At 45.9% G+C, this 12,257-nt stretch overlaps 1 protein-coding gene across 1 annotated transcript in view; it reads right to left on the reverse strand.

Annotated features, from left to right (window-relative positions):
* Positions 1–2,124: 2,124 nt before the first annotated feature.
* The window catches only part of LOC135821875 (slit homolog 3 protein-like), a 118,763-nt gene continuing 108,630 nt past the window's right edge, over positions 2,125–12,257 (reverse strand). Inside the window, exons 42-45 of the mRNA XM_065334876.1 lie at positions 11,442–11,564; positions 10,196–10,318; positions 7,969–8,091; positions 2,125–2,612 (exon numbers count right to left, since the gene is read on the reverse strand). Coding sequence (XP_065190948.1) covers positions 2,473–2,612; positions 7,969–8,091; positions 10,196–10,318; positions 11,442–11,564 — 509 coding nt within the window. The 3' untranslated portion in view covers positions 2,125–2,472. The remainder of the gene's footprint in view (positions 2,613–7,968; positions 8,092–10,195; positions 10,319–11,441; positions 11,565–12,257) is intronic.

Genomic DNA, 12,257 nt, shown 5'->3' on the forward strand with positions numbered 1-12,257 from the left:
TTGAACCTTTGGACAACTTTGCTGTAGAAAAGGTCAAAATCGTACGCCAAATCGCTTTTCGCATCGCATCGCATCGCAAAAGTTGAGCCAAGCTCAACTTCTGCGATGGCCTGCGATGGCCCTGTTGCGGCAGTTGCGTGGGGTCCGCGATGGTCGCGATTTGGGGATTTCCCGGTTTCGCGGCTGTCGCATCGCGTGTCGCATCGCAAAAAAGCTTCTGTGAATCCCGCTTTAAGGCCGATTCACAATACAACTTTCTGCGACGCGACATGCGACTTGCGACGCATGCGGCGAGCTGCGACAGCGACACATGGTTCACAATATTCTTCATGTTTGCGACATCCTCATGCACAAGAAGTACTATGCACGTGCACTGCACGTACACTGCACGTGCACCCAGGGTCGAAACTGTACTCCATTTGTGTATGTCGCGTGTCGCATGTCGCAAAAGTTGAACTTTCTTCAACTTCTGCGACAGGTGCATTGCGACAGCTTGCGACAGCTTGCGACAGCTCGCGACAGGCAGTTTCTTGTCGCAACTGTCGCAAATCGCGTGTCGCGTCGCAGAAAGTTGTATTGTGAATCGGCCTTTAAGGTGCTTGGTAATTTTTTCGAGAAAAAGAACAAAACGTCACGGTCTATCGATTTTTGAAGAGCACATCGATTTTTGAAGAGCACAAGGTGAGAGTCATGGCGGAACGAAGCAGAAAACGGTCGTTAGCTCAACTAATTGCTGTGGGCATCTCCCAGAGGTTTTATCCGAACTCCTTCACGATGAATAGTCCTTTTTTGGCCTGGTCCAAACGCAGTTCTGATGACAGCAGTGCCGAGGAGAGTCGAATGTGGAATCGCAGGACGCAACGCTGATCGAGCTGGACGGCCATGCGGAGGAGAATTTCGATCAGGCGTCAGTTTTGCCACCAGCCCAGCCTCTCAATGCCGGCAATAAAAAGAGTGCAGACCAAGAAAAATCGGTTCAAGTACTGTCTACAATCCAGGAGGCGCGCGACAAGTTTGACAAGGCCAAGGGCTGTAGTTGTTCCGCACTGGTGCTGTTTCCAGAGCGTGACACTTGAAACCTTGCTTTACATTTACAGCGCACACAGCGCACGTCCTGACCAAGTCAGAGCGCTGCTTGTGTGTAGGCGGAAAGCTAGACGTGCTCAGGAGGCGTGGTGAGGCTACCCAGCGCGTCCAGCATGCTGGGAGATGTGATAGATGGGGCTCAACAACACTACTCTGAACTACTGAAGACTACAGTCAGTGGCTGGTGTGGAAGTCATGTACATGCATGTCAGGAAGTCTTTGTGTATTCCTCCAGCCCAGGATCAAGCCCTGGGTGCTGAAATCTGTGCAGGCTGCTGTCAATGCAAGTGAAATCAGCCCAACACAGGAATTGAATGAACTCTGGAATGCACGGCCTGTGGAAGATGTTGTGGAGCTGAAGCATTTTAATCTGCAGATCCACATGGGCACAACAAGCCAGTACCAACCTACATGTATTTGCCCAGTATCACTACGAAGAAGCTTGTTCACCAGGCGTTCACAAAGCCTGGTGGCAAAGCTGCATACAGTACGTTTGGCAAGATTTGGAAAAGAGACTGCCATGATATCACCGATTATGAAACAATGTGTGCGGCAGATGTAGACATAACTAGGATTGATATTCTACTACCAGTACCAGATAAAACTATCAATATCCTTTAACCCGGCATTGATCCGAGCTTCTTCACTACTTTGCACCTGCCTCTACCCATCACTCCGGCTGGCATATCCTCATACAGAGCCAAATACCTCTTCCAGCAGATTCGTGAGCAACACCATCCACAGAGCAGAGATAGAATGTGTCTATCTCCACAACAGGAAGATCCAATGCCATCATAAACCTTTCCTTTTGAAGATTATGACATACAGATTTATTCTGCAAAGTTTGGTTGCAATCATGCTGCTTGAATTCTCACAGCATTGGCTCTAAAAATGTAGCATAAAATCCAGGATTTTTGCTACTTTTCCTAAAAAAATTGTAGGAAAAGTGCAAAGAAATTGTCACTGTATCTAACTGAATATGTATGCACTCCACCTCAAACTTCACCAGAATTTGAAGAAAGGGTCATGGGTCAACAATCCAGCACAAACTCGTTTTTGCAGAGCACTGGTCATTTTATTTTTTATTCTATCGCAATCATAATATTGGACAAAACAAAACAATATTGGGCATCAATGTCCGTTTGGTTTGCGATGTAAAATAAAACTTCAAACAAACAAAAGTAACCTATGTCAAGAATGGCTGCGAAAAAGTGCTCTTTCTAGCGCAAAACTGCGTTCAAAATCAGAACACATCTACACCAGCCAACATAAGTAGCAGATAGTAATGGGACTAGTGGACAGCATACATATCAAGGAGCAGGGGCAGGACAAAAAAAAGAGATGATAATTATGTGTCAGAGGACTAGAATTCTGCAATTCAATTCTTCATTCCATCACGTACAGAAAGGCCACGCTAAAAAGTAGAATCAAGGCTGCTTGTACCACCATGTTAGGCGAATGCTTCGGTGCTGTGCTGGCATAGCCCAGTTTATACTTCTGTTCAGTCTTCACTTGAGTGCCATCGACTGGAGAGAAGGCACGCATTGAAGCACAACACATTCACAAAGAAGTCAACCGGTCAGTTCGCAGCAGTATTATCTAGCAGTATTATGTATCCAATATTGACTGAGTACTTGGTAAGTGTAGGAAATAAAAGCCGAGTAAAAGACCTCGGCTTCGCCTCGGTCATGCACTCGGCCTATATTTCCTACATTGACCTCGTACTCGAACTCAGTCAATAATTATTAGATTTATCACGACAAACAGTCTGTATATCAAATTCCACAGCGATAACAGCATGCGGCTCGGATTGTGCCATTGTTGCACAACCCGGCAAAGCAACGTTAGTTCAGTAACCATGCACTAGGTACCATTCAACTGCTCCACCAAGAGTACATGAAAACCAGAGTGTGCAGCTTGGGGCCTTCTCTGTTATGGGTGTCTGTCACGGCGAAATTCCGTGATTACATCATTTTGGTGCAGATCTGAGGCGGGAAATGGCGTAGTGCGTACAACTGAGCTGCAGTTGCTAGTTGTGCAGAAAGAGACCTGCTTGAATCCTGCTTGTATCCTGCTTGTACGCACTACGTCACTAAAATGATGTAATCACGGAATTTCGCCGTGACAGCAACCCATCCGAGCTTCACACTCTGGTTGTCATGTACTCTTGGCTCCACCCATAAGCAGTCAGATATAGGCAGTCAATGTAGCCCTAAGGAGTGAAATATGCAGGAATATTTGACTGCTTAGTAAGGTATAGCGATAATCAATGGGAGTCAATACTAAGGCCTCGGTCACACTACGGCAAAAATGCTGCGTCAGCGTCAGAATCATGAGCTTTTCCATGGCAACTGACGCAACCGCGGGTAGTTTGAGCGTCAGACGCTGCTGCGTCTGACGTGGGGAAATCGGCTGCGTTGCCGCAGGTGGGAGTGACGCTTGGCGGAAAAACAGTGTCTTTCAAGTAAAATTAGTTTCAAGACAGTTGCTTGAGTTGAGCATTCATTCGACATTCGTCTCTTCAAGGTTTGTTTTGTTCCCTCTTTTTTTCGAGAGGAGTCCGTGGACCTACGTGACCGAGGCTGCTCTGCTCCGAACCTGGCGGAAGAGCGAGGCGTTTTCTGAGAAGAAAATGATGTCGAGAAAGAACCAGTTGTTCGAGTGGGTCATCGGCCAACTGGAGCCTGTTGACTTGTGAGTGTTGTGTTGTAGTCAAGAGCCCCCAAAAGGACAACCAGTATGACGAAGTCAGGAGAAACACAGCTGCGATGCGGACTTTTCTTGCCTGATCCATGACACTACAACCGAAAATGGCTTGTTGTGTTCACTACTAAAGCTGTGTTCACAACTGGCGCGTGGACGCGGTACGCTTGCGGTTCATTCGCGCCCATACGCGCGCTCAAGCTTTCACAAAAAACAGCAATCCGAGTCGTATTCAGCACGTGCGACACCTTCGAGTACTAATTTTTGGACCCCGCCAGTCAAAGTGACTGGCATGTACTCTGGTACGCGCCTGATACGCGCTGAAAATTCCAACATGCTGGAATTTCCATTTCGGTGCGTATCCATACGCATGACGCCCCAAAAGCCAGCAAAAATACGCACAAACGCGTGGTTTCACGCGTACACGCGCCAGTTGTGAACACAGCTTAACACCTCAAAAGTTTCAGGATCGCACAGACGCCACAAGACAAAAGGTCACGTAATTCTTTACGGACTATAATGAATGAACAGTAGAATACATTGAGAAGAAGAGACTGGAAAAATACGAACTACATCGGAAAGAGAACTCTAGAACACTAAAGAAAACAAACCACAGCATCAAGGAAAAGAACAACGCATGAGGGGTAAAGCGCTGGCCAGCCACAAAGCGGAAGCTAAATTTGGCGGCAAAGCGACAGCAATAGTACGGCGCGAGGCACATAAGCAATACGAGGCGCGGCACGTATACGCGTGTGCGGCAAACATTACACACCATGTACCATATATGCATGAACAGCGCGGGGCGCATACTAAAGCTGTGTTCACAACTGGCGCGTGGACGCGGTACGCTTGCGGTTCATGAGCCCCCAAACGCGCGCTCAGCCTTTCACAAAAAAACAGCAATCCGAGTCGTATTTAGCGCGTGCGACACCTTCAAGTACTAATTTTTTTGACCCCGCCAGTCAAAGTGACTGGCATGTACGCTGATACGCGCCTGATACGCGCTGAAAATTTCAACATGTTGGAAGTTCCATTTCGGCGCGTTTCCGTACGCATGGCGCCCCAAAAGCCAGCAAAAATACGCACAAACGCGTGGTTTCACGCGTACACGCGCCAGTTGTGAACACAGCTTTAAGCTGTGTTCACAACTGGCGGGTGGACGCGGTACGCTTGCGGTTCATGCGCGTCCAAACGCGCGCTCAGCCTTTCACAAAAAACAGCAATCCGAGTCGTATTTAGCGCGTGCGACACCTTCGAGTACTAATTTTTTGACCCCGCCAGTCAAAGTGACTGGCATGTACGCTGATACGCTCCTGATACGCGCTGAAAATTCCAACATGTTGGAAGTTCCATTTCGGCGCGTTTCCGTACGCATGGCGCCCCAAAAGCCAGCAAAAATACGCACAAACGCGTGGTTTCACGCGTACACGCGCCAGTTGTGAACACAGCTTAACTCATTCAACATCAGTGCGCGGCGCAGGCATCTTATAGCTAGCTGGCGCAAGCATGATCATAATTGCATGCCATCACGCAATCAGTGCACATAAATCGCGCATCAAATAAATAAGTGATCAAACACAAATCAACACATCAACTAAATAAATCAACGAGCTAGCAAGAACACAATTCAAAAATGCAACGAAGAAATAATTACTATTCTAGTCGGTTATTCGCATGGGACCAAGCGCAATGTCCAAGCTGATGAACTGTGATTGCACAAGGTAAGCCCAAGCTCCTGAGCTAACCGTTCTGGTGTGCAGTCTTCTTCGTGCTGCAAACACACACTACACAATGTGTCGTATCTCATAACAAGTACTGTACCAAATCACAACGAACACTAACAATACGCAATAGTAAACAATAATCAAAAACACTACGCAAAAAAGCAAAGCAAGCAGCACCTAGCCAGGGAGACAAGCAGGAGTCACGGTCGCAACGAGATCTCGACGACACCCCAGAAGACCTTTCTCCGACACGATACACAACATGGCTTCCAAATTCGGAAAGAAACAACAACGATCGTGCATGCACGCGTGGACCTTTCGTCTTCTTGTAATCAAAAATCAATGACAAATTTGAAAACTTTGTCCGACAATTTTTTTGGTATGATAAGCAAAAGGCCGGTTTCCGTGGGAATCCGTGTCGTCATTGAGTTTCCCTGGTGATTTTGTGACGTAGACAAATGCGTCAGGCCGCGGCAGTCATGAGCTGCAAAAAAAACAAAACACTGTGTGACCCCGCGTCTGCGTCAAGTGCTGCGGCTTGACGCTGCGTCCAGCTTCAAACTGCCGTAGTGTGACCGAGGCCTAAGAGAGTGATAACTAGCAGCATTATCTAGCAGAATGTGTTGCACAGAAGCCACCAGAAAATCCCATGGCGCATGTGGTGGTCTGGTTGTGTTTATTTGAATTCGCAAACCGAACGGACTGAACATGTCCAATGACAAGGAAGCGAACGAGGTCCAAGTAACCCAGGAATGGGAAATCTCGGCAGGAGACACAGATGAAAAGAAAATATGGGAACAGAAAGCCCTCAGCAAAGGATGAAGAGAAAAAGAAAGAAAGAAAAAAGAAAGAAAGGAGAAAAAGAAGAAAAAAGAAGAGATAAATCGTGGCATGTCCCTTGACTCGTCGTCTTCGAGTGATGCGCAAACGGAGACAAACGCTTTACCTGGTTCATTCACGTTGAACCAGGCTGGGGCCTGGTTCATTCACGTTGGACCAGGCCGGGGCCTGGTTCATTCACGTTGGACCAGCTTTCTGGTTCGTTAGTAGGGTGATGTAATTGGAACTAGTCCAGGGCTTCAGTTTTGCACTTTGGGTCGAATTTCACGTAACTATGTTTCCAATCACAGCTACTACAAGACTAGTATGGTATCATAGCAGGGGCGTCGCACACGCTACAGTCACTACGGTATTGACCGTACCACTCTTCGCCCCAAGTACCCCGTGAATCAATAAAATGCACTGATTTGGGCTCTAAATTTCCAAACATTTCGGCTCAGCCATCCCTCCCCCACCAGTAAATTGTACTTCAGATGGCTGACCATACCACACTAAAATATCTTCCGACGCCCCTGCGTAGCCTTCAGGCTCCGACAACAGGCATGTACTCATGCATACAGCCATCACAAGCCTTCTTGATATTCAGTTGTTTGATGATTGCCTAGCAGCATAAAACTCAGAGTTGCAACCAACCTGAACGTCCTCCGCTGAGTCTGCTATGTACTAAGCTCTGTATCTGACATTGAGCACTCTCTGCTATCACAAGGCTGGTATGCATTTCTTCAAGCTCCAACAACAGGCACCCACCTCTTCACACAGCCGCTGTTGTATCAGTCATTGCACTACGGACAACATTACTTCAATTGACGCAATCTCCAGTTTTAATCCGTTTTTTTTTGCTCAATGTAATTGTTCTGCAAATTCAGTTTTATATTGCCACTGCAAACTGTTAGAGCTGATCTTCACCAGGCCAGCCAGGTACTGCATAAGCATTAGACAGAGGGACTTACTAGTAATCTTTGCTCATGTATAGGTTTCATGTATTTGCATGACATCCCAGTGCTGGTTTGTCTCCTCCTTTGCCTTTTATTTGTATTCTTTTATCTGTTTTACTGCTGTGGTTGGCTTTCACCCTTGTCTCAGTTTTACTGGCCGTCATCATGATGTGCCGTGAGATAATGATATAAATACAAAAAAATACAAAACTGTGTTACAACATGCAAATGACTCTGACATACACCATTGCGTAGTCCGCCAGCAGTCCCATCAAGAGTGAACAACCCTCCAAGTCTGAGTGTGCAACTCCCACCTACCGTGCTGCTGCTGTCATCTGACAGGTTTTCAAATCAAGGTCGTTTTATGCTGCGATGCTCCTTATGCACCACGGATTTACTAAACATTTGTACGGGGTGTCAACAACGCAACACACGTTTTTCTTTGCACTAGTTTGTACAGGATCACGTGGGGCATATGAGGCTTTGTCCGCCATCGCTACAGGCTAAGTCAAGTAAGTCCTGTACTGTGAGGATCGCATCATAACAATGACGTCAACTTGAAATTCTGAGGGGACAGCGCCCATAGTCAAGTTGCGCACTCTTGGGGGTTATGTACTCTTGAGGAGGGGGGGGGGGGGGGGGGGGTGGTAGAGATTATGTCCTCTTGGTCACATACATACCTGTGCAAAATACACCATTTCCTGTAAATCCGTCTTTGCAGGAACACGTGAAAGATCCGTCCATGTTTGTACACAAGGAATTCTCGTCACAGCGGTGTGTACCGCTCTCACACTCATTTGCATCTGAAGAAAACACACACACACAAAAGTGAATTTAAAAAAAGCGATGGAAACGCAGCACTAAGGTTCAGAACAGGCCTTCGATATTATTTGCGAGTTTCACTCGCTGTCACCATGTACAAATTCATTCATCTTGGGCACCCTGTAAGAACACACATAGGGTCTGTTGGGAATGCCCAAGTAAAAATAATAGAATACTTCGAGTACAATGCAAACACGAAAATACATGACTAGGCAAGTGCATGACTGTGCATGTTGTTGTTGTATACTTTATTTATAGTGGAAATCAAAACAGGCAAAATGCCTAATAACATTGGACCCACTATGAAGGACAGCAGGGCTTTGTTGTGTAACCGTCAGGGTTTCATGGTAACAGCCAATCCTTTTTTTTTTTTTTTTTTTTTTTTGAAGAGTCGGCATGTAGCCATGGTTTCAGAACGGATTGACCAAAAAGAAACAAAGAAAAATGATGGCAGCTATGTACAGGGGATGGCCCACGCCTGGCTAACAGCCAATCACTCGACACGCAACAGAAGGATACTAGATTAGTAGTAGCAACACAGGTACAGGTGTAAGAGTTGCATTTTAATAGAAAGTATATTTTTTCGCAGTAAAAGAGTTTTTATTTGTGGAGCTTGTGTGGATACAAATTCCTAGGTTTGACCCCAAGATGGGCAGTTAGTTACATTTTTCTCTCTTTGTGTATTTGTATCTGCATGTTATTACCCTTTCCGTGAGTCGCTCGTGAGTAATGTATGAGTCGTGTATGGCTAAACCCGTATTTCCCCACTTTACCCGTATGACTGTTGTGAACTGTGATTAGCTGCTCGTAATAATGTCCCAGAATTTTCCAGAGCTGTGAACTGTGATTGTTTAATAATGGTAATATTTCTAGAATTTTGTCGGCGACCGGTTTTCGTAGATTGCGGATTGGTTAATGACCTAAAACATGGCTGCCGGTTGCCGGACTTTTGTTCCCTTGCTTTATTCCTTCTTGTTGCCTTTCTATTCTCTTTGCATTCCAAGTGTGTATAATATTTCTTTCCTGATAGCTACTGGTTAACTACGACGTGAGTGTTTAACTGGAGTGAGTGTGATTGGCTCCGGGGCCAGCTATCACACAGGTAGAGTAACACCTGCTGTGACTAACGACCACCACCCCTTGCGGTCAGAGAAAGCGGTCTTTAGTGGCAGGTGGTCCTTAGTTAGAGGTTTGTATGTGAGACGGCCCATGCCTTGCAAAGTGGTAGTAGCAGGCTGGTCGCTAGTCACGGTGGTCTTTAGTTACAGGTTTTACTGTGTATGAAGCAAAGCAGAGGAGCTAGGCAGGAGCCATCAATTCAGTGCAGTCCAGTAGTATGACCAGTGTTAAAATCAACGCTTCACAACTTCTTTTGAAAGGTTTAGAGAACGAAAAGGAACATGATGGTTGCAAGTTAAGAGTGCTAACTGTCCACCACTGGCAATATGGCGCTAAACACACGCCTGTCAACACATGCCTGCCAACACACGCTCCCTAAGCTGCAAAGTTCTGGCACAGAGCTCTCCTTCTCACCACCACCACCATCAGTTCCTTACCACCATATTGCCAGGTGTGTCTTTACCACCATATTTACTAACTGTCCACCACTGTAACTAAATACTATAATTTTACAGTCAGAAATTATAACAACTAGAGGTGGTCAGTTTGATGGTCATTTTTTCCTATGATTCTTTGTTTGTTTCTTTACCAATGTTTGCCGCTCTAGTGCTGCTGCATTACACATTGCCCGCTACTTTTCGTAGTTAGAGCACTCTGGCGCTAGAGCGATGAGCTATCTTAATGTCTGTGGTGCCTTCTTTGCACCATGGCTGGTAGATCGGCTTGCGTAAAGCTCGTAGCTGCACTGATCAGGCCTTTATGGCCAAAACAGCTTGCTGTCTACAGCATTGGGTACCAACCTTTGTATTAAATTTCCATTCATTGTGTATGTATGCATGCATTCTTTATTTTACTTCGCAAAGTCAAACGAGATCGTTGCCCAATAATAATATGATAGTGAAAGATTGTGTGAATGTTGCCCGTAAAAGAGGCGTTTGTGCTACACATCACGGAGGCTTTACATACCAGTGCAGGAGATACCGTTGCCTATGTACCCAGATCTGCAGGTACATAAGTACGATCCTGGTGTGTTTGAACACATCGAGTTTCCGTTGCAGTACTGAGCACCACCGTAGCATTCATCCTCATCTGCAGAAACAGCACGGCACACACGTCCAAGAAAATGAAAGTTCGCTGCGACCCTCTTTGAACACTAGGTGATCATCAGGCCACAGCAATGCCTGCATGCGGGCGTGTGTACACACACATAAAGTGAAGGTGTGAACAACAGAAATAGTGAGCAAATGCATAAGTGCGTGGAACCACACGATATGTAAAATGAATTAACAGTGATCACCACATAGCAATGAGGTACAGGGCCGTTTTGTGGGAGTTTGATTTCCGAGGTTGGCTCTGTTGGGGCCAAATAATGGCCACCCAATTTGAAGAGATATGAAGAGTGACAATACGGCTCCCTAGGGTTGGAATTTTTGGGGAGGTCAGATAAGCGTGTTGCAATGAACTGGCAGTTCTGTTCTCATCATTAACTGGATACGGTAGGGAATTTCAGAACTAAATATTGCGACAGAGCTTTCGGTCGTATTTCCAAGTTGGGAATGCAATAATTTGGTAGATAATAATTATTGGTTGCTGAAGCATAGCAGGCGAGGGTGCAGTGGTTGATGTGACAAGGATAGTGGAGTGGCTTGAACATGTGTGGAAGGCTAGACTCCTGAGTAACCTGCCAGGTATACATGTACGTCCAATTCAAATGCTATTTTCCTTCTGTTTTAGAAGGGATGTTTTGATCCGGGCATACCTAGCACGCCAGCTTACTTGGACAGTCCTAAAGTCGGTTTCAAAAACAAAATGCCCTGTACGGTCAGCGACAATAGTTTCCAAACCATGCAGAGCTGCGGAATCAATTGTACTCTGTCCAAAACAGGGTGTAAGTGTCAAGAGAATCATGGTTCCTGCAGACCAGCATTCACCATAATCTAGGAAATCATGAATAAAAGGAACTCATGAATAAAAATGGAACTCGTGAATGGTGACAGCTTCCAAATCAATTACAAAATTGACCCATTGCGCATTGCCAAATATGGAATGTATGAGCAATGCTTGTGAGTACGCTGGGATCAGGAATGCACTGTTCAACACCCCCAGACGACCTTGCTCAGGTGGCTGTGTGGGGTGTTTATGGTACAAATTACATCATTGCGCAATGGGTCCATTACATAGCCACACACTCTTTACGCAGAGGGATACATACCGGTGCAAGTGTTTCCATTTCCGGCGAATCCAGTGTTGCACCTACACATGAAGGAACCGAATGTATTTGTACAGGCGGCATTCGCACTGCAGTTGGCTCTTCGGCTTTCACACTCGTTTGCATCTGAGAAAGAGAAAACATAGAGTATTATGGTTCACACAATACTCAATACTCAACAGAGGACATTCATGGTAATCACTTTCACCACGAAAACAAGAAGAAGAACGACAATCAAAAGCACCAGTACAGAAACTATGCATGCACGCACTGTACACAGCACGTGCCAAGTCAATAAATAATGACTTCCAAAGTACAGATATCACAATAAGAATAATACAAGCTTGCATCTACTAGTTGAGGGAATTGAAAAAGGGAAAAATCCGAAGAAAAAGTCGATTGTCACCACCAGGACTGGAACCAGGGACCTTCACCTAAGGCCAGCGATGCTCTAACCACTGAACTATGGTGTAGCTGTTATCCCAGCAGAGACCGTTCAACATTCCCTTCAGACTTTGTGGCTCACACTTCCTGTGAATCCACACAGGCGGGTGGGATGCAGCCCTAACTGTACCCACACACTTCACACACAAACTACTATTCAGGCAGCCTCAAAGTATCAAATATGCACCATTTGAGGCAAGGTAAAAATAAACTTTAGTCACTGGATGATATGCGTTACATTATTCGACGGAGTAAAGCGCGCATGACCATCTCGTACCCATGTTGTTTGCGCAGTCTAGCTAGCAAGCTACTTCATGTTCAATGCTCTCGCAACCATACGTAAACTATAAAATGCCACTCCTGTTTCACTTGGTA

This window comes from Sycon ciliatum, chromosome 7 (genome assembly GCF_964019385.1).
Source record: "Sycon ciliatum chromosome 7, ocSycCili1.1, whole genome shotgun sequence".
NCBI lineage: Eukaryota > Metazoa > Porifera > Calcarea > Leucosolenida > Sycettidae > Sycon > Sycon ciliatum.